Genomic DNA, 22,927 nt, shown 5'->3' on the forward strand with positions numbered 1-22,927 from the left:
CGCAAGAGAGAGGGGCTATAAGATTGCTGAGGGGAAAAAGAAAATCAATGGTCTGGCCACCAGCAAGAGAGTCAAACAGTTCAGTAAAAACAAAATCTCATTCATCGGGTAGGCAGAAGTTAACCTTAGAAATGTATTTGCTGAGAGTCCCAAGGATGCACTGATGTGGGTCAAGCGTTTTGAGAGCTAACTTCTGTTTATCTTTCAGATCTCAATGCAAATGACACCACCTCCAGGACTGCAATAACCCTGTGCCTCCCCCACCCCCAGGGGGCCAGGGTCTTCCAAGTATAGCACATAATAAACTGTGTTACAAATGCTCCTTTAATTCTTGCTACCCAACTCAAAGCTTCTCCCTGAAGAGCAGGGACTGTAACTTTTCACCTGCCTTCTGACACAACACTTGACGTGATGTAGGTATCCTGTAAATGTGTGTAGAGGTTCCTGTGGCCAGACCGAGCCCTAGACCACATCATAAATACAGGGAATTTGCCCTCATCAGCTCTCTCCTGTGTCATCACTGCACCCACCAACTGCACAGTGCTACCTCCTTCTTCATAAAGACCTCCCCAGAGGAAATGACACAGCAAAAACCATTCAGATCAAATGGAATCATACGTCATTCAAGTATGCCCCCCACCACACACGACTCCCCACCCCCAGACCTTGACGCCTGTGCTTCCCTCCATGGCCCCCACCCTAGACCTAAGGAAATAAATTATAATTGTCGAATTTCAGGTAGTCACAGTAGTAGATTGTTTGGAGTGCTTTGCTCTCTAAAGGACGAGCTGGAAGAGGTGGCTCTATCTCTTGCTCCTGAAACCTCACCGATGACCCCTGACTCCCGGCACTTGGGCAAGCCTGGCGTCTGGGGACCCAGGGACATCTGTCCAGTGCAGCCCTTGCCAGCAACGCCTCTGTTGATTTTGCTAATAGAGCAAACAGACCCTCCTTTAAAAAGAGGCAGAAGCAGCAGAACTCCACTTTCCTGCCCATTTCCTCTGCTTATTAAGCGAGAAGGACTTGTTTTACTATGAAATGCTGAAAGCCGCAGAGGGCACAATCTCAGAAGTGTGTTGGGGGGGTGGGGGGTGGGGTGGTCCCGGGGTGTGATGGGTCAGAGGGAGCACGGGAATTGCAGTGAGACCCAGGGAAGGGCCTATGTCCCTGGGTGAAGAACAGGCAAAGGCTTAAGTCAACCACACAATAATCCACCATCACCAGCTCTACCTGACTGTTCACTGTTTTACAAATGTTTCACTAATGGCTTTACACGTGTTGCCTCATTTGATTCTCTCAACTCAAAACTACAACACAAGTTCTACAATTTCAGTTTTAAAAACGGAGAGACTGAGCTGGGGCTCAGAAAGATTTCATAATGTACCCAGCCCCCCAGAAGTTCAAGAACAGGCAAGCTCACGGATGGTGACAAAAGTCCGAATAACGGATACTTGGTGGGGGAGGGAATGGAAACTGACAGGGAAGGGTCCCAGAGGCACTTCCTGGGGTGGGAGTGTTTTGAATCTTGATCTTGACCTGGATAGGCCACACAGGTATGTGCCTGGCAAAGATTTCATCAAGTTGTACACTAAGATTCTACCTTTCATGTACCTCCATTTAAAACTAGGGAAAAAAATAGAATGCCTCAATCTCAAATCACACAATGAAGATCCCCACATTGAAGCCAGGTGTCCTGACCTCCAAAGCCTACACTCTCATCTTCTCTACTTTCACAGATTCAGAGGAAAGGAGTGAGAATAGGATCTCTAATGCCCAGAGAGGCCAGGGATTTACAAGAACATGACTGGGGTGTCTCATGAGCCCCCCCACAATGCTTCCCCTTTCCCTTAAGAGAGGGAGCCACAGGCAAAGAAAAGCCACAGGCAAAGGTCATGATGCTTGGGGGTGGCAATGGAAGCAGAGAGGTCTCAGATCATACCAAGGCAAATACCATCAGGTCCAACCCAAACATTTCCTTCCCTCGGAAAGAAAATCTCCTGGCTAGCATGAGTGTTCAAGTGGTTCCAGTGAAAGCCTCTGTATCTAGCATAGCATGGGCAGAAACAAACCTGTCTTTGTCCAGCTGCTTTAGACGCACACGGGCGCTCATGTCCAAGACCAGCCCAGAAAACCTAAGAAGCAAGGCAGCTTAAATACCCACTCTGTTCTGTGTCAGCGTGTGGAAGCCACTGTGGCTGGAGGCGGAAAAGCATGGTTCTCGGGGTATTTTTGCACAGATGACAGGCAATCTCAGGCGGTATTAATGGTGGTCTGTGCCATGAGATGCTTCACAGGGTCATGATAATAGTTACCACCTATTGAGAACCCACTATTATTTTAGCCTCAGTTACACAAATTGAGTGTGTAATGCTTGCTTGGTTCATGGCCATTTTTAGTGAGGTACAATAATGTAAATTCTCCTCTAAAACAAAAGCTAGAGCCTTGACAATCACTTCCCTCCCCCTCACCGTCAGTTCATCCCTTTCCTTCTCTAGACCCAGTGTAGCCATCATTCTATCACCTGTGTTTTCCATTCCTCACTTTCTCCTTTGGGGCTTCCCCGGTGGTTCACAGGAGCCACAGGTTTGAATTCTGGGTCACATAGATCCCCTGGAGGAGGGAATGGCAACCCACTCCAGTATTCTTGCCTGGAGAATCCCATGGACAGAGGATGTAGCAGGCTACAGTCCATAGCATCTCAAAGAGTCCGGCATGACTGAAGTGCCTAAGTATGCACGCACCAACTTTCTCCTTTATGCAGTATTTATTGTAGCTGTGATGAACTTCTCCACTACATTAAAAAAATTTAACTTTGTAAAACTTGTACCAGACTGTATGTAATCTTTTGAGGCTACTTTTTACCTTCACTTATCATATTTCTAAGGTTCATTCAGCTCTGGGTTTTCCCCCATTCATTCATTGCCAGCTAAGCCCATGCACTTTGTCAGAAGCTTTGCTTACATTTTTGCATTTCTCCTTTGCGACAGCACAGGGCAGCTACTGTTGTCTCTATAGATTACAAAGCAAAACAAACAGGAAGAGGGGCTTCACATTAAAAAAAAAAAATCAGCTTAGTTGGGATTAAACCCAGATTTGTCTCCCAAGCCCTTGATCTTTCCACCATAATGCTCAGCATATGCTTGCGGGTGAGCGGGCTCCCCATCACGGTACAGAAAGTGTCACCAAAGATGTCCCACCCCAAACAGTCACTGCCGTCATCATTGTAACGGCCACTGCACTGGACACTTCCATGCCAGGTGCTGGTTTCAGGCATCTTAGAAGATAGAATTCCTTTAATTCCTGCACCTGTCACATGAGGTAGGTAGTATTATTTCCATTTTACAGACAAGTAAACTGAGGCATGGAGATGTGAAGCAATCTGCCAAGGAAGCAGTGGATCTAGGCTTTGAATCCAGGCAGCCCAGTTGAACATCCAAGCCCTCAGTCACAAAGCTGTATGCTTCTCAGTCTAGACAGGAGGACAGCCATCTGAGTACAAGTGACTAAGAAGGATGCTGGCAAAGAGGGGGCCTGTGCTGAGTCTGCATCTGGGTGGTGAGTATGGCACACCCAGAACCTGACTAATTTATCTATGGAGGCAGGCCCTGACCCCAGGCCTCTTTCCCAGAAGAGCTGCATGCAGGGGCCAAGTAGGGAAGAAGGAAATGGGCAGTTGGCGGGGGCGGGGCGTGGAATGACCAACCTCTGAAAACCAGGGCTAGCAAGGCCAAAGGACAGGGTCTTAAAATGAGGTGGCACAGAGAATCCCTATGGAAAACCTGACATTCTACTTAGAAGATTCTTATTTGATATACTCTCAATAACCTAACGATTATGTATAAAGCTCTAGCCAGGTTCCGAAATGAAATTTATAGGCTCTGAGGTCTCGTCACACTAACCTCAACCTCCTGTTCTGTCACACGCTGTGTGTGACCTTGGAAGTGAAGAAGTGAATTGAAAGTTGCTCAGTCACGTCCGACTCTTTGCAACTTAGCCATGGACTGCAGCCTGCCAGGCTCCTCTGTCCATGGAATTATCCAGGCCAGAATACTGGAGTGGGTAGCTGTTCCCTTCTCCAGGAGATCTTCCCAGCCCAGGGACTGAACCCAGGTCTCCCGCTTTGCAGGTGGATTCTTCATCATCTGAGCCACCAGGGAAAGCCCATGACTTGACCTTGGAGATGGTTTGGTGGTTTAGTTGCTAGGTAGTGTCCAACTCTTGCAACCCTATGGACTGTAGCCTGCCAAGCTCCTCTGTCCATGGGATTTTCCAGGAAAGAAAACTGGAGGCGGTTGCCATTCCCTTCTCCAGGGGATCTTCCAGACCCAGGAATCAAACTTGGGTCTCCCGCATTGCAGGTAGATTCCTGCATCGCAGCAGATTCTACCAACTGAGCTATGAGGGAAACCCAAGTCATTTAAACTGTCTCCCGGCCTCAGTTTTCCTTATCTGTAGAGTGGGAATAAGTAATAGAACCTACACCTCTAGGCTGTTGTGGGGATTGCATGAGATAATCCATGCAAATCATTTAGAATTGTCCTATCTCATAGCCAAAGATAAATAAATATCAGCTTAAGATGAGTATCAGCCTGTGTCCTTATCTCCACCACCTCACAGCTTGGTTGAGATGATTAACCAAGATAGCATCCCACAAAGGTTGGCTCTCTTTTCCAAGGCAACACCCTCCCACACCTCCTCCTGCTCAGGGACCTAAATCTCCATCCCACTGCTCCCGGAGGATACCCTCACAGGCCAGCCGCACATGCCAGTTCTAAGGGAGCTTTGCCCAGTTGCTGCTGCTGTTGTTTAGCTGCTCCGTCTGTTGCTCAGGTTGTGATTTGCCCAGCGCACATTCTCAAAGGAGCCTCGAAGGCAAAACCCAAGTCTAAGTGACAGAGGATGGGATTCACCTGAGGTGCATCTTAAAAACACAGATATCCTGGTCTCACTTTTAGAGATTTTTACCTAACACATCCAAGATGGGGTCCAGGTGAATTTTTAAAGTATTTCAGCAATGAGCCAGGCCTGGAAATGACTGATTTAAGTGGTTTCTGTATCTTAGGAAGGAGGGGAGGATGTGTGGACTCATACTATACATACACACATGTACACACACATCCCACTGGGTTCTTTTGAGGTTTGAGGGGCCCCAGTGCTAATGGAGGGCTTTTGTGGGTGACTCAGTGGTAAAGAATCTGCCTGCAATGCAGGAGATGCAGGAGACACAGGTTCAATCCCTGAGCCAGGAAGAACCCGTGGAGGAGGCATGGCAACCCACTCCAGTATTCGTGCCTGGAGAATTCCATGGCCATAGGAGCTTGGTGGGCTATAGTCCATGGGATCACAAAGAGTCAGACACAAATGAGTGACTAAGTGGACAGTGGAAGAGAGCACAGTACAGATAATTAACAAGGCGGCTATTTGCCAAGAAGAGTCTGAGTTATCCATTAACCAGGGGTGATCTATCAGTGCCTGGAAGCCACACAAAGGACAAGGGTTTGGTCAGCCTGGGAGGGCCCACGCTGGGGCCCACGTTAAAGAAATGTCAACACAATGATGTAATATCCTGGCCCCCAACTTCCTTTCCTTGGAAGCTTCTGGTTGAGAGTGGTGCCTCCCCCAGGAGAGCCATGAGCAGAAGGAAAGCAGGGATGTCACCACCGCTAGTGGCATCTGGATCCCCCTGATGTTAGACCCATCTCTTGTAACAACTGTGATGAAAATGACTCGATTCCCCACATATGGTTCCAAGCCATTTGGATTTCGTTACAAGAGGCAGATTTAGCACGTTCTGGATGTGGGCAAATGAGTGGTAATTGCATAACTCCCTGGGCATTTCACACCACAAATTAATCCTATAGAAATAATCCAGTTCTCTCAGATTATACCGGTTGACTGGTGGTACTGGTCATACCACCAGCAGCAGGGAAGCAGGCTGGTAGATACCAGGTGAGGTACTGAAATGACAATTGCACAGTCATGCTGTTTATCCCTACCATCTGAAAGACAGACAGTCAGACAAGGAAAGGAGAGAGGGAGGGAGGGAAAAAGGGAGTGAGAAAAACACAAAGAAAAAAAGACCACAAAGAGACCCATGGTACGCAAATTAAACTGAAGACACCCAAAGAGCTAAGATTCACTTAAAGACCACTTCTGACTAGACAGCTAAGATGCCCTCAAGCAGGAAATGCAAACAGCACCTGAAAGTAATAGCGAACCAAATGCCACTGCCTGGAAGCAATGACGAGGAGGATGGCAGAGATGGCGATGGGTGGCATCGGCCGTAGGCACCTGGTGGTCGCATTGTGTCAGGCACTGGGCTAAGTGCTTTATTTTGCATTTTATCCTCACCACCACCATGCCAGGTAAACTCTTACATTGTTCCCATTTTAAGGATGGGGAAACTGAGGTGTAGAAAGGTCAACTAATTAGCTATATGATTGGGGCAAGTGAGTAATAGAGTCAGGGGTTGAACCCAGGCTCCAGGGATGAGCAAACATCCTCTCAGACCCCTTCTATTCATCACATCACCAGGAGAGGCCTCTCCTGGTCCTACTCTTTACAGGGGACATTCCTTTCAAAGTCATCCTCTACCAGAATTCCACCGAGGGCTCTCTCAGGCTCAGTCCTCATATAGCAAAGGACACAAAAGGGCCACAGGGCAGGTGGAGCACTAACAGCCTTAATCTCTTGGACAAACTTCAACCTCCAAGAAGCCAAAGACTCTGGAAGGAGCGCGCCTGTTGGCAGTTCTCTGAGTGGACATGATGGGCGGGCTTTAGGCAAAATACCTCTGAAAAGAGTTCACCTCAAATGGTAGAAGGAATAGGCAGTTCCTGAATGAGTTTCTAGTTCAGACACACCTCCTCTGACTTATGACAAAGGGTTACCCAACCAGCCCCGGAGGAAATCAGTCTTGGAGGAGAAAAAGCAGAACTCAAGTTCAAGTCCTATTGCTTGGTCCTAGGAGCACCAGCAGGGCTAGTAGCAATAGCGTTCCCCCAAGCCTGTTTCATTGTCTTGAAAATGACAGTGAAGTCACTCAGTCGTGTCCGACTCTTTGGGACCCCACAGACTGTAGCCTGCCCGGCTCCTCCATCCATGGGATTTTTCAGGCAAGAATACTGGAGTAGGTTGCCATTTCCTTCTCCAGGGGATCTTCCCGACCCAGGGATTGAACCCGGGTCTCCTGCATTGTAGGCAGACACCTTACCGTCTGAGCCACTGAGGAAGTCAACTCATTTGAGTCCTTGTTGAAAATGACAAGAACGACTCAAATGAGAAAACCTGTGAACAACTTTGTAACACATGTAAGTTGTTACCATGTGTCAAGCATTCTGCTAAGTGTTGTATGTGTGTTTTTTTATTCTGTTTAACCCTCACAAAACCCCTACAGGGTACTTTCAGATCACCAGTTCACTGATAAGCTACAGTGATAACTTCAGAGGCTGACTTGCTCCAGGCCAGGCAGCTTGGAAATCATAAAAGCTGACCTTGTGTCAAGGGTCTAGAGGTTAGAGCCACATAGCCTTAATCTCCACATCCATGAATCTTGTTTCTGCACAGATGGCTTCAGAGAGGCTGGATAATGGTTAAAATTTTGAGACCTGTGAAAATTCAGCTGGCCCCAAGTGACCAACCAATGACTCACTTTATGGCCACCTGCCCCATGGAACGTCTGCGGTGATGGAGATGGTCCATATCTGCCTTGTTCAATCTGATAGCCACCTGCCTCCCATGACCAGTGATCACTAGAAATGTCATGTGCTCGATGTTTTAACCATATTGAATTTTATTAAATTTCAGTAGCTTCACAGGGCTACTGACTGCTGTGTTGAATAGAGCAATTCCTCTCCCTTACAGTCTGTCAGGGCTTCCCTGGTGGCTCAGTGGTTAAAGCATCTGCCTGCAATGCGGGAAACCTGGGTTCGATCCCTGGGTTGGGAACATCCCCTGGAGAAGGAAATGGCAACCCACTCCAGTATTCTTGCCTGGAAAATCCCATGGACAGAGGAGCCTGCGTGGGCTATACTCCACAGGGTAGCAAAGAATCCGACACGACTGAGCGACTGAGCGACTTCACTTCCACAGTATGTCAGGTGTCCTGGCTCCCACGCTAGGAAGACTGTAAGAAAACACGCGCTTCCCAGGGCAGACCTTAGTGTGAAGGAATAAAATAAATTCTTCCTGCCCCAGAATAAACATCATCGCTATGATTTTGGAATCTCAGCAGCTGGAAGAGAGAAATGACGGATTGGAAAACAAATGGCCTCGCCTCATTTCTTTATTCCTTTTAAAAGAAAAAAAAAATGTGTATAGAGCCTCTGATTACTTAGGAAAGGTTGTCACTTTTTTGGGTGACAAACTCTTTCATCTTACGATGACACAAGGGCTAAAATATGGTAGAAAGAAAAAACCAGAGGGTAAACAAGAAGAGGCCCGGCATTCTCTAAGGTGTCATAAATCAGGAGGAAATAGACTCGAGAAGCTAACAGCTTCCAAACTCTCTTCCTCTGAAACTATTTTAAGCAACCCACACAATCTCTCTGAGGTTATTTCATTCACAGCAACAGAAGAGAAGCACCGTGCTTCGCAGAATATGGCTTTAAACTCCCAGAGAAACAAATATCTACACCACAGCCTTCAGGCAGGTCAGGCTGGTCACCCCTCTGAGAGATGTTACTATTTTAAGGTACCTAAATGGCTCGGTCCTTCGGAAGCCATGAAGGATGCTTTTCCTTGAGACTTCTTGGACAAACCCATTCATTTCTTGGCTCAGGAAATTTCCGCATGTGCTTCACCTCAGCACCTCAGGCTGCTGCTGAGGACAGAAGCGGGGGAGGACAGAGGCAGCCTGGTGGATGAAGACTTCGGAGCCCAGCTGATCTTCCAGCTATGCTATCTTGACCTCTCTGAGCCCCCATCTCTTCAGCTGTCAAATGAGATTAAGAAGAACACAAACCTCACTGGGCAATTATAGACCACTCAATACCATACACATGAAGCATGTGGCAAGGGCTGGGACTCTGTAAAGGCTCAAACATAGCAGGTATGTGCTGGAGATGTGAGCTAAGCATTGAATCTCTCAGCTTCTCTGCGTTGGGAGGCAACAGGGCATGACTGAGCGGGGAATCAGGGGTGAGGCTGCCGGCGTTTGATTATCATCTCCACCTCTCATTAACTGTATGACTTTGATCAAGTGAAATTCCCTGAGCCTCGGTTTCCTCCTCTGAAAGATGGAATTAATCTCCCTCATTTAGCAGTGGGCTGGGTAACATCATTCCATGGTGCCACTGCCATTCTAGATCTAACTGTGCTCTTTTCATGAGAACCTCACAGCTCAAGCTCCTCTTGGGTGTGTTTTGGTGATCCCGCCAGAGCAGCGAGCCAGATCAGCATGGCTGGGAAGCGAAGGAAAGTCACCATCCTGGGTGGGGCAGACTCGAATGCTCTAGAACAATGATTTCATTTTACCACGAATAACAGCTAATGTCTGAGTGCTTATAGAGCATCAGACTCTCCCAAGAACTCTACGGCACATGGTCTGGGCCCTACTCCAGATCATTTATATCAGAATTTCTGGAGGTGGGGCCTTCACATACACACACTTTTTCTTTTTAAAAGCTCTCCAGGTGATTCTAGTGTGAATCCAGGGCTAAGAGTCCCTGAAACAACTCTAAGTTAGAAACCATGGTATACCCATTAAACAGAAGAGGAAGACTGAGGTTCAGAGACGAAGTTGGCTATCAGGCAGTGGTGATGCTCAAATTCCACCTCTCAGCCACCTGTGTCACCTGAGCAGCAGGGGTCAAATCATCTCTCTGACACCTGATTGCTCCCAAGGCCCTTCTGAGGCCCCTCCAGGCCCCTGGGCCCTCACAAAGCACCCCCTGACGGCTCTCTTTCTGGATAAATTTCTGACCCAGACTTGACCTCCAGGAATCCAAAGCTGCTTGGAAATGGAAACTCGCTTTCCCAGAACTGAAGGACACATGCTCAAAGTCACAACAATCCACAGAACAACTGGGCCTAATTAAACAGACCTCACACTAATGACAGGAAACAATGGATCTGATGATCTTCATTAAAGGCTGCTGGCTGCCTGTGAAGAAGCTAGAAGGCAAAATTTAGGGGGGCTCTTAAGGCCATCAACCAAAGAATGATAAGACTGAAAATTAAATCTCCACTGCCTGACGTCCTAACTGGCCCTGCTGCGCAGTGCCTACCCTTGTGGAAGGCAAAGGAGGGCAGCGTGTCAATCCATCGTGACTGAAGATGCTCACAGAGGCCTTTCCTCCGAGTCAAGGAGACAGGAGGCCACCCTCCTGCTTGATTGCCCTCTGTATAAAGTTTGAGACAAGCAACCACAACCACACTTGGGTCTCTGGCTCAGCCCTGCTTATTCCTACAGAGCTGTTCCCCTTTCAGTCCAGGCCACTCTCTCCTTTCTGTTGCTCAGACCATAAACCTTGGGGGTCACACAGATTCCTCACTCATCCCTCACAACCAAGCTCTTAGCAAGTCCCGCTGGCTCGAACTTCAAAATACACCACTAGGGACTTCCCTGGAGGCCCGGGGGTTAAGACTTTGCCTTCCTATACAGGCGGTGCGGGTTCAATCCCTGGTCGGGGAGCTAGGATCCCACATGCCTTGCAGCCAAACACCCAAAACATAAAACAGAAGCAGTATTGAAACAAATTCAATAAAGACTTTGAAAATGGCCCACATGAAAAGAATCTTAAAAAACAAACAAACAAACAAAAACCATCAATAACCTCCTCCACTGACACCCAAGCCACCATCCTCTCACCTGGATCATCACCAAAGCGTCCTCAGCAGTCATGCTGTGCCCCTGCTTGACGCTACAGTTCATTTCCAACATGGCAGAGAGCGTGATCTTGTTAAAATGTACATCAGACCATGTCAGTCCTGGGCCTCGGCCCCTCCAGTGGCTCCCAGAAGACTGAGAATTGGAAGCCAGGCTGCCACGCAGTGGCCTCCAAGGCCCTACCTGGCTGACCACTCTCTCCCTTCCTTCTCTGATCACATCTCCTTAATACGTATATACCCTGCTCCTGTCACGTGTCCCGCCGGCCTCCATGGCCTCACCCCACACTTGCTGCTCCCTCTGCCCAGAGCTGTCTTCCCCAGCCTGGCTGGCCTCCCCAGTCTCCTCCAGCAGACTTCCCTCCTCCTCACGATCCACTGGGCCTGCACCCTCCCCTCCTTTGAGTCTCTCATATTCATTTAACACCACACACAGTAAGTCCCCAATACATAAAAGCTGAACAAAAAAGTTGATGCTCTCAAAACCAAACTCTTAGCCTCTCCCTGGATCGCAATCTCCAGGCCCTCCCACAGTAACCACCCCGTGTCCTGCAAGACCAACACGGTAGAAAACACGGCAGCCTCTCCCAGGATAGTTACAAGCATCCGTGGGACAGGTGGTGGTGGCGGGGATGCGGGGGGCAGGGGGGCATCTCTGTCATATTTCCAGAGGGAGCTCTACCCCGGAGGCCCTCTCACCTGCTACTGAACTGGGTCCCGGCACAGCCCTGGCCTGCCTGGCTCGTCCTGGAAAGATCACACAGCCCGGAGAACAGCTGCAAGCCACTTGCTTCCAAACGGTGTCCCCACGTACAACGTGGTTTTCCCAGCTGCTGAAATGAGTTAAAGCAGCAGCGCCGGGTCTCTGGTTTTCTTTTTCAGCCATGAGTGCTGCTTCTCCAGAACATTTGATTCACCTTGAACTGGGAAATTTGTAGAGTAGATGGGCCGGGGTGGGGAGAGGGACAAGCCGCCCCACTCACCTGGCTCTGGTGGGGACCTCCCCAAGCCCTGCTCAAACTCTGCGACTGAAGGAAATCAGGGTTCAGAACCCATACCTGTTGGGGTCCCGAGCTTCCCGTCTCAATTTCAGAATTCCTGGCAGCCTGTCATCCTCACTTACTCTCAACTTTCCCTGCCTTTGAAGAACCGGCCCTGCCAACTGCAACAAATAGCATTTAAAAATATCTTGCTGGATTATACTGCCCTGCCTTCTAAATTCCTCACAATGCCTGTCTCTGTCCCACACAGTATAAAGAAGGGTGTAGCATATTTAATTTTTTTTTTCTTAGCTGCTCCCTGCTATAAATATCTGAGGCTGGGTAGGCGGGCTGCAAACACCGGCTGCATGAAGTCACCTCGGGGCTGATCCCACCACCCAGCAGGCCGGCCAGGACCTGGACACAGCTGCCGAGCACTGGAGGGGTGGGTCGGCCAAGAGTAGACAGAACTCACCTTCTGAGGAAAGTTGGGGAAGAAAAAAATCTAAGCGGAATAATCACGGTTAATCCTGATATAAAAAGGATGGTGTTTGGTCTTACTACCCGGGCCATCTTTTCGAGAGCTTGGCCAGCCCCAATCCCAGCCCATTTCTTTCCCAAGGATACTAATTACAGGGCTCGACCTTAGGAAAGTGACTTCACAACATCCACGTGGGGTCTAGAAACATTATTGGAGACAGAGGGGCCCTTGGAGAATCTAGTCCAACCTCTTCACGCCACAGATTAGTAACAGAGAGCCAAGAAGATGGAGTGATTCACTCCAGGTCATGGAGAGGCCAAGCTCCAACCCAGAATTTTCTGGATCCACAGCCTTCAGAACTGGACGGTCCAAGATGCTTGTGCACATACACTTGCTTGGTCTGTGAAATGAGTGTTCATGAACAGCTCTCCTCCCTGCAAATAATGCTTTCAATATCTTAAAAGATACAGGAGAAAAGCTGTAAAAATTTCAACAAAATTTTGCCTCAATTTTAGGGATGATTTTCATGCACTGAAAGACCTGTTTCACTCTATTTGTGGTCCTCTTTAATCTCTCCCCACCCCTAACCTTCTACCTCTGGTACTTCCAAATTCAGCTTTCCTATGTAATTTTTTCATCATGGACCTGACCACCCCCTACCCCCAACCTCTTGCCTAGCTCAATTTTAGAAAACAATGGACCTCAAACCATTAACCATAAATGATTGTGTGTGTGTATATATACATAGAGCGAGCAAAATGTTCATGAGATTTCTCTTTTTCAAGTGACAAATTCCTTTATAACACTGGGGTCAGGAAAAGGTCTAACACCCGAGTTATGGGCTAAGCCATTGATGATCTATCTCATTTTACTACTGTCAGTAGAATTCAGCTGGACCCTAGGGAGTTCAATCCAGGTGGCACTGACCTTGAAGGTGGTTCCACAATATCAAACAGCTAACAGGACTGAAATCTTGATTATCAGTGCTCTGGAAACACCTTCAGCAAGAATGAGAAGGTGACTAAATCTCTCAGAATTGAGCTGTTATTTTCCAAAATGATACGCTCCAAACTGGAAGTTGAACATACCAAGCCCAACTCTAAAGTTCTGGGACCCTCTTATCCTGTTTTCTGTCCCTCTCTGCCTCCACATTGGAGAATCCTGCCTTGGCAAGAGTCAGGCCAACAGCCTCATTTAACAGGTGTGCCAGCCCCAATCTTCATTCCCTACTGGGACTGCTTTGGCTTGAAATGCTATGTTCAGAGCTTTGCAAGAAATGCCAGGTCAGAAGTCAAATTGCATGAGGGAAGTAAAGTTGATGGCAGCCTTGCTCTTCAGGCCCTCTCAGCCCAGGTCTGCTGGGGTAGAAACCTTCTTTCCTTACTTGTAGTCTTAGGACAGAGGCCGGGGGCATTTCTGAGGTCAAGCTTTCAATCAACAAGAGGGGTAATGGGAGGTCTGAGGCTGTGGTTATGATGCGCTGGGGAGCAGACACACTCCATTTCTGAATTATAAAAATGAGTTTTGGAAAACTCTCTTCCTGAGCTCTGGCAGGCTCCTTAACATCTGGATAAAAGATGTGGGAAAGTTTTCCTCTCTGCTGTGTTATCTGCCCTGCTCCTCCTCATCATGCGTCTGAACCTTCCAGCCAGAGAGGGTCACTTTTCCAACACACACACGCTGGCTTCCAGGTCTTTGCTCACACTGTTCCCTCTGCCTGGAAGCCTGCATGCTCTCAGCACCACTTCCTCTTCCCCATCACAGCCCGGCCCGCCCAGTGCGCCTGGACCACATGCCACATCCTCCACAAAGCAGCCCCGACCCCCTCCCTCCCACCCAGCCAGGGCTCACCTCTCCCCTTTGAGCCCTCCAGTCACCCACCCTGGGCAAGTTCTCAAGATGTGGCCAGCATCATCTGTCTTTAAATGTAATGGAGCATAACCGCCTGTGGATGAGAGCCGGCCCCGTGCTTTACAGTCGGGGACTTGAAGTGACTTGCTCCAGGCCCTGGTAAGAGGCAAGGCAATTTGGGGCCCAGCTCAGACTTCAAAGCCGGAGCATCTCAGCGCTTGCTACGCCGATTTCTTCTCTCCCTGTGCTCCCGGCTCTGAGGTTTCACCAATGGCCCAACACTGTAGGGCACTCGGAGGAAATCAAAGGCCCCTTCACAGAAGACTTTCTGCCGGCTCCAGAGCAAATGAGTTGAGTGTCCTGAGGCCAGTGGCCTAAACATGGGCTCCCTTTGGGTTCTCTCCTGCTGGGTGTCCTCCTCCAAGCTGGCTCTCCCCTCTCTTGGAAGATGGAGGCGGCAGCTTTTCCATTCAGCTAAGCTTGTTGATCACTCAGCAGCTGACACTTGTAAGGCCCTCCCTGGGCGGCAGAGTTCCCTGCCCCTCAGAAGTAGCAATAAAGGCACCTTAAAATGGATGGCACCTGCGGGACACTCTGGGCCCACCAGCAAGCAGCGTTTAAACAGCATAACACATCCTCTGGAGGGAGATCCATACTTAGGCCTTGAAGCCTGGTTTTCACCTTGGTTGTGAAGATTCTCTGACCTAAAGGATGTAAAGTGCCTGGACACAGCAGGCCTTTAACAAGCAAGATCTCCAAGCAAGATCACCGAGTCTGTGAGTCTGACCCTCGCCTCCACTGGCAGAGGGGCAAATACTGCCCTGTCCCTCTCTACCTTTGTTTCTGGGACTCTTCACAGAAGAAGCACAGGCCTAGGGCGTGAGTGACATGGGGCTTGGTCCTGGCCCGGCCGTCACCAAGCTGTGAATCCTGGACTCCCAGAGACCCTTCTGTGAAAGAGCATCCCATTCGATGGGTTTTTATGGGCAGCGGGCAAGATCCCAAACGAAAAGGTTTCTGAGCTATGCAGAGGTCAGGCCTGTTATTACAGCTGGAGGAATGTGGAAACAGAGGCAGAGCACTCGCCCACAGCCCCACTGGGGAAGGACGGGTACTGATGGGGAAACGGGATAAGGACCAGCCTGAGGGTTCGCAGCCCAGCGTCCCTGGCTCATTTCAGACCTGAGATGTTGTCCATGCATCCCTGGGATGACCAGGTCATTGAAGGCCATAATGCCATCCTCAGACTGGAGGCAGGTGAGGTACAACACAGATGCAACCTCTGCTGAGCAGTGCTGTGCTATCTCACTCAATCGTGTCTGATTCTTTGCCACCCCATAGCCTATAGCCCACCAGGCTCCTCTGTCCATGGGATTCTCCAGGCAAGCATACTGGATGGGGTTGCCATTTCCTTCTCCAGGGGATCTTCCTGACCCAGGGATCGAACCTGGGTCTCCTGCATTGGCAGGTGGGTTTTTTACCACTGAGCTACCCGGGAAGCCCTTTGAGAAATAGTCATCCACAGACCGCCCTCTAGGGCAGCTCTGCAGGCAAGATGCTATTGCTATTCTTACGGGATCTGAGTGCCTCTTTGAACTCAATCTTCCTGTGGGTCTATCTGTGGCCAGTTAGACAGCTGCTGTGAAATCCCCGCTGTGGATACTGCACACTGAAGGAAGCCCCCGCAACCAGAAATCCCTCCTATTTACACTGACTCATCACAGTGTAGGGAGCCCCGCTCAAGATTAGAGGATCAAAAGATTGAGTGATGTCCCCATGGTTTGGGTACCCTCCAAAATGCTGCCTCTCTTCACCAAGAACTTGAAATTCTCAGCCGCGGTAGAAAGCAGGGAAGAGTCTTCTGAGGGGGTCAAAGGATTGCAAATGAAGTTTCTGGAATTAAACATTTTGTATGGTGGTATCAATCATTTGTCTGACTGCCAGTCCTGGAGTGTCCGCTGTGTGTCAGACGCCGTGGGAGGCACAGGGGAGACACGGGTGCCCTTGAGCCCAAAGAGTGATGGGAGAGACACACGCAGGAAACGATTCAGGAATCGGCCCTGGGTGCTGGGGAAATTCACAGAGACATGGCCCTTCAGTTGGTGTGGAGGCAGGTAAAACTCCTGGAGGAGGCAGAACAACCCCACCTTGTTCTTCTAACAACTTAAAGCTGGGTTGCATTTCTCAGACATTCAAGGGGGAAAAAAAAGTCTGCATTTCCACAAGCTTGCTTTGTTTCAGTTTTACTAGCTCTCTTGGCTTCAATAAAACAGTTAAAAAGGAGGGTAGCTGCTCCCCCTCCCCAAACTACGCAGGTGTGGAAACTGATTAAACAGCAACTAGCGGCTCAATTAACCCTTGCTCCTGGAGTTGATTATTGCGATGGAAACCCATCCTATAAGCTCGGTGTTAAATGAGTCCTACAACTAGAAGAGCTTTCTAGACGCAGCCCTTTCATTTCTCCGCTGCAAATGAGATTGTTGGGATTTGCCTCAGCTGATAAATAAGTGAATAATTCAGAAAGGTCCTCACTTTTTTTTCCCCTTTGAGATCATTAGACAGCAGCGGTATTGATATATTATCTATTCCTAATGAAATTTCAGAAAGGCCTTCCTTGGTCATCATTTAAATTAGTCCCAATCATACTATCCCATTACTTTGCTTTTGGTGGTTGTTAATAACACTTACTGCTAAAAATAAATCCCTGTTTGTTCACTTTTTCCTTGTCGCCCCCATTAGTTTGCTTCATGAGAGGAGGACCCTCCCCCTCCCCCGATTAATCTAGCACTTTTAACAGTGGTGCAGACAGGGTCAATGGTCAATAAATATTTGTTGAATGAACTGAAACTATTTATTAAGCATTTACTATGTGATTCAATCTTTAAATCTATGATATCATCCAGTCCTCACACCAACCTGAGGAGTTAAGTGCTGTTATTATCCCCCATTTTACAGATAACAAAATTGAGGCTTAGAATGGTTAAGAAATATGGCCCAGGTCACTCATAGAAATAGCAGAGGTGAGCTTCCTTACTGCGATTCCAAAGTTTTGGCTCCTTACCATTATGATGGAGCTCCCTTCATGCTCCTGGTTACTGCTTTGGAGTAGGAATATTCTCATCAAAACCCTATCATTTAACCTAGCATCTCTGAATGGAAAATTATCTCCAAGGCATGGACATTCATGAATGTTTAGTAAGAAAAATGGCCAGGGAGAAACCCCAAGGGATGCTCAGCATCAAACTGACATACAACAGTGAGCAAGGGAGGGAAGAAGGGAGGTGTGGATGAGAGAAGCTTCTATTTTCTGCCAGCTCCCTGTTTATAAATACCACTCTATTAAAGTGGTTTCTCTACCTCTCTTAAGGAAGCCACGAAGATAGCATCCCTTAATGACACTGCCCTGGGAACAGGCACACTTAAATATGACTCCCTTTATGCCTTTTCCATACCCACCTGGCCTCTTCCTCTGTACTACTTATTTGCCACTGAATGCAGCCCCTAAAATGGCCCTCAGATCAAACTGTAAGGATGCTTAGCCAAAGTATCATTCTAGAGAACTGATGGTTTGCTGACTCCTGAAGTTGGGAGTCTGGTAGGCAGTTTACTGTTGAACCCAGGTCACACCGTAACCTTTCCAGTGAAAAGGTCAAGTGCTTCCCTAGCACTCTTTGCACTGAAGCTATGTCCTCTTTCAGAGAAACGCAACTACCCAAAGGTTTCTTTCTGGCACTTGACACCATGCTGTCTGCGCATCCCCCACCCCTCTTCCCCCTAGCTTGGTTGATGACTATGGGGTCATCCTTTCTTTCAGCAAAGTCTAGAAGGTCATGCACTTAATACAACATAGGGTTTTAATTAATTGCTCACTTGGTTGGTGACAGCTTGGAAAGTTGGGTCTGGCGTGTGATTCCCTTTCTGGGAAGGAGATTCAGAAGTCACCATGTTCCATCACCCTGGGCTCACAGTTAAGAACCCACCACTACCACTCCACCTTCCCCCAGAGGGCCCTGAAAGGCATCCTTCAATCCAGCAAAGCCCAAGGTGGCAGGGCTAGGTCCTGGGCATCCAGTTCCCCTCCTTCCATCCCACTTAGCCAAGACTGCAGCCCAGACCCTCTGGCTGCTGCTACTGTAGTCGACAGAACTAGGACCGAACCATAGTTGATCTACCCAGTGGTCGGGGAAAGAGGCCAATTACAGACCTATCAAGCAAGGCAGAGGGCCACAAGGCAGTCCGCTTCACCTCAGGAGAGGTTCAGGGATGGCTTCATCAAGAGGTTCAATGAATGGCCCCCAACAGCGACAACACGAGGCAGAACAGGAAGCAGGTCAACCACTACTTTGCCCTCCAAAAGTCAAGTCGCCGAAAGAACAACCTCGGGAAAGACTCTAATGAACTCCTCTACCCAAAGACCAAACGCTTTCTCTCAGGTCTTGAGTCTCCTTGGTCCTAGGAAATTCACCCCCTGCGTAGCCCAGGTCGGACTTCTACCCTACCGGGTCCACGGGCCCGGGGCCCGCGCGCTTACCATTGGCGTTCTTGCCGCAGATGAGATGCTCATAGGGCTGCAGGACGCCCCAGAGCTCGGCGTCATTGTTGATGACCATCTCCAGGGCCTCCGCGGACACCTCCCCGCCTCCGGCCCCTCCGCCGTCGGGGCTCTGGCTGGCGAGCACCCTGGCCCGGATCTCTTCCACCAGATTCTCCATGCAGGCGGTGAGCGAGATGGCCGCGTACTCGTGGATACGCACGGAGATGCGGGTATCCACCATCCAGCGAAAGAAGCGGCCCACTGAGAAGGTGAGGCCGCAGCGCGCCGACTTGCCCCGGCGCAGCCCGTCGCCCGCGCTCATGCTATACAGGGACAGGGCCTTGACCGCGGCCAGCGCGCAGCTCTCGGCCAGCGCCCAGCTGTGCACCAGGCGCACGGCGCTTTGCACCTCGAAGCGGGTGCACTTGGCGTGCAGCACGCTCAGGCGCTGCGCCTCGCGGGCCACCCGGATGAGCGCCCGGCGGAGCAGCCCGGCCAGGCGCCGGACCGCCTCGGCGGAGAACAGGGGCTGCCGCCGGCCGCCGGCACCTTTGCGAAGGACCCGGGCCACGTCTCCCTCGGTCCAGGGGAACTCCTCCAGCTCGGGCAGGCGCGGGCAGCGCGAGAAGAGGTCGGCCACTTCGGGGTCCTCGGGCAGCACCGTGTTCACCGTGTCCCAGCTGTTGTGGCGGCTGTTCATGGAGCCGGAGTAGCACCACCAGGCCGCCCCGCGGTGTTGCTGCGCCGAAGAGTTGAGCGCCTGCGAGTTGGACTTGGAGGACGAGAGGCTGAGCGAGCGGCACGAGTCCCCGGCCCCATACCCGGAGTCCAAGGTCAAGTCCTCCAGCGTCTTCAGAGTGGAGCTGTACGTCCCGGCCATGGGGAGCCTGCCCGGGGCGGCCTCGCCGAGCGAGGGGCGCTCACAACTCCATGCGCCCTTCCCCAAGTCGGCAGAAACAAGCTCTAGGCTCTCCGGGGCGCCCTCCTTTCTCTCAGCACCGCGGGGCTCGGCGGCCGCATCGCCCGCCCGCCTACCCGGCGGCCGCAGAAAGGTGGGCGAGATTCGCGGCGGCCAGAGCCCCACGCTCCCGGCGTCCCGACTCCGAGCTGTCACTGGAACGACCCTCCGCCGCCCCTCCTCCGCAATCCCCCTGGTCCACTTCAACTTCCCTGAAGCAGGGAGTCTATCCTCCGCAGAGAAGGGATCCCGAGAGAACAGGGCGGCGGCGATCGAGGGAGGCGGCTCCGGGCGTTGCGCGAGTCCGGGACCGACCGGCGAGAAAGCGCTCTGCAAACTTCTGCGCGGAGCCAGCAGCCCGCATAGCTGGGTACTGGGCTGCCGCCGGCATGCAAATAACCCGGGCGGCCCACCAATCATCGGCCGCGACGGGCAGGGGCTGCACCAATGATCTTCCAGAGGGGCGGTCACTTTGCTGATTTCACTCCGCCGCGGGTGAAACCCAGCGCCGGCAGAGGCGGGGCTGGAGGCCGAGGGTCTAGAGGAGCAGCCGAGGGGGCGGTGGAGGAGGGGGAAAGAGATGCCGAGTGAGCGACCTGGCGGATGGGAAAGTGGGGATCGACCTTAGGCTCGGGAGCTGACGAATTAAAGAATGAGATAAAGGAAAAGCCACAGTGCGTTGCCCCCTTCCCGCCGTCCAGGCTTTGGGCGTCCGCAGCTCCTTCTCAAACCCTTTTTGTGCCGAACACCAAAGCCAGCGAGTGGAGTATGGGTAGGAGAACAAGAGGGGTTTGGGACCAGAAGAGGGGACCGAGGCCTGGGGGAGGGGACCCAAGTCAGACGCCCCACCTCTCTCTTAAGACTTTCTGCCAAGCCCCTCCCCCTTTCCCGAGACGAAACTCCAGTTGTATTTGGAGGGAGGAGTTTGCCCCTGTTTGCTTCTCTTCCCAAATCCGTCTGGTTTTCTTTACGTTGCTTTCTAGGCTCCAATCAGAATAGAAATTCTTCTTAATCTGGCAACTGATAAATGGACAGCCTCCAGAGGGCTGCGATTCCACCCTCACCTCTCCCCGTCACTTGAAATATTACACACGCAGTAGTCTGAGTACTACTCCGGGGAGAAGGCCATAACTGATTAGATTTGCAAGAGTCGGTGACTTTCCTGTTAAACTGTACAACGCCGCTTGCTGTGCTGGATCGTTCTTGTGCTTCAGTTTCCGAGTGTGTGTGCTGGGGGGGGGGGGGGTGTATTACACGCGTGCGTAATGGGTGGGAGAAAATGAGAAACGTCCCTAGTTGTGGCCTGCGCTTGGAACACCTGGCTGAACGCACCTCTTCGTAACGGTGTGTCCTCGGGCGAGCTCTCTGCTCGGCTCAGGACTCCCTTTCCTTCCTGGGTAAAATGAGAGCTGACCTCGGTTGTAAACCTGTCTCATGCACTTGTCCAGAGGCGGTATCCAGCAGATCCATGCCCTGTCCACTCCGGCCCGCAGCTGTCCTGTAACTATTCACAGACACGTGCGCGAACGTGGACACGCCTCCTCCTGTGGAGCCACAAAAGCAAGGAGGAGATTGTGCAAGCATTTCCCCCAGGTCAGCCTCCTCCTGCGCTCTTGAATAGCTGCTTTGTACTATATCTCACAGGGTTTTGACCTTGGGCCGTGAGTTGCATACGAACTAGAAATGTCTGGTTTCTCTCTCTCCTTCTTAAATTAATTGCCCTTTCCCGGTGAAACTCCTTTTGCTTTGGCAGTTTTGACTTAATTTTGCCTTCCAGCGCATCTTAATTTATGCAATACCGCCGCCTGGTGGTTACAACTGGGAATGGCGTCAAGGCTGGAAGTATTGATACTAATGAACGATGCTGAGTCCGCAGGGACCAAATCAAAAGAGGACACAAGATGTGACTACATCTTGTATAACAGAGATAGTAAGTCGAAGTAGGTAAGGATGTTCAATTTGTTTAAAAATGTGAAAAGAAATGTGATGCTATTTAAGTCTTATTAGGGGAAATATAATAGTAAAGCAAATGTCGCCCTCTAATGGACATTTAGAGGAAATAAATTCTGCCAAGTTTTTTTTTTTTTTTTTGTCGGGTTTTCTTTCTTTTTTTTTTTTAAATCCTTTTGTTGTGCGCCTCCTTAAAAAATTAACCCTAAAATAGGTAGCGACTGGGAAGCTGCCATATAACACAAGGAGCCCAGCCTGGGACTCTGTGAGGACCTGGGGGATGGGATGGAGAGGGGGAGAGGGAGGATCAAGAGGGAGGCGGCTTATGCATGTATTCAGACCTCCCAGGCTGCGCTTGCACCGAAGACTCAGGCGACATCTAAATGTTGTCGGGGAAGAAAGGGTTCTGACCAAGCCGAATGTGCTCCATAAAGGCTATTTTCTATATTTATGTTGGGGGAAAGTCACTTTAAAGACTAGTGCTGTTTGGAAGCAAATCTTTTTCTTTTTTGTCAATGGAGTGCAGTTTTTTGTTTTTTGTTTTTTTAATTTATTAAATCACAAGGAATAACAGATGCTGTGATCTCCTCTTTGATCAAAGGACAGACTGAGATTTGAAAGAAGTTTGCACAAATCTGTGAAACATAACCCTTCGCGTTATTTTTTCTAAGCATCAACTGCCATCATGTTTTGTAGTTTGGGTCTTGATTTCACCATTGTTGGTGAAAAAAATTTTCAATAAATATGCATTACCTGTATGAAGCTAAGGGGCTTCCCAGGTGGCCCAGTGGTAAAGTATCTGCCTGCCAATGCAGCAGACAGTGGTTCAATCCCTGGGTAGAGAAGATCCCCTGGAGAAGGAAATGGCAACCCACTCCAGTATTCTTGCCTGGAAAATTCCATGGACAGAGGAGCCTGACAGGCTATATAGTCCATGGTATTGCAAAGCGTCAGACATGACTGAAAACACACACATATGTATATATTTATTTATCGCTGATTCTCCTTGTTGTATGGCAGAAACCAGCACAACATTGTAAATTAAAAAAAATTTTTTTTAATTTAAAAAGTAACAAATATGACTTAACTGGAAATTTAAGACAGGGAACTTACTGAATGGAAAGGTTATCTAGGAAACTATCTGGAATGTATCTTGGAGGAAAAGAGCAAACGGGATTTATCTTAATATATTCAAGTTACTTGATGACTTAAAGTGTAAAAGGAATCAAATATTTGTTGCTGTTGTTCAATCACTAAGTTGTGTCCGACTGTTTGTGACCACATGGAATACAGCATGCCAGACTCACCTGTCCTTCTCTGTCTCCCAGAGTTTGTTCAGATTCATG

At 49.7% G+C, this 22,927-nt stretch overlaps 1 protein-coding gene across 3 annotated transcripts in view; it reads right to left on the reverse strand.

Moving 5' to 3' along the window:
* ABTB2 (ankyrin repeat and BTB domain containing 2) overlaps window positions 1–22,927 on the reverse strand; it is a 188,875-nt gene that overhangs the window by 157,376 nt on the left and 8,572 nt on the right. For 2 of the 3 annotated variants that reach the window (XM_043481531.1, XM_043481530.1), the window contains exon 1: window positions 18,671–19,995. The exons of the other annotated variant lie outside the window; for it this stretch is intronic. In XM_043481531.1, coding sequence (XP_043337466.1) covers window positions 18,671–19,553 — 883 coding nt within the window. In that variant the 5' untranslated portion in view covers window positions 19,554–19,995. Of the gene's footprint in view, window positions 1–18,670; window positions 19,996–22,927 lie in introns of those variants that run through there. 3 annotated transcript variants of the gene reach the window in all.

Source organism: Cervus canadensis, chromosome 11, assembly GCF_019320065.1.
Source record: "Cervus canadensis isolate Bull #8, Minnesota chromosome 11, ASM1932006v1, whole genome shotgun sequence".
NCBI classification, from domain to species: domain Eukaryota; kingdom Metazoa; phylum Chordata; class Mammalia; order Artiodactyla; family Cervidae; genus Cervus; species Cervus canadensis.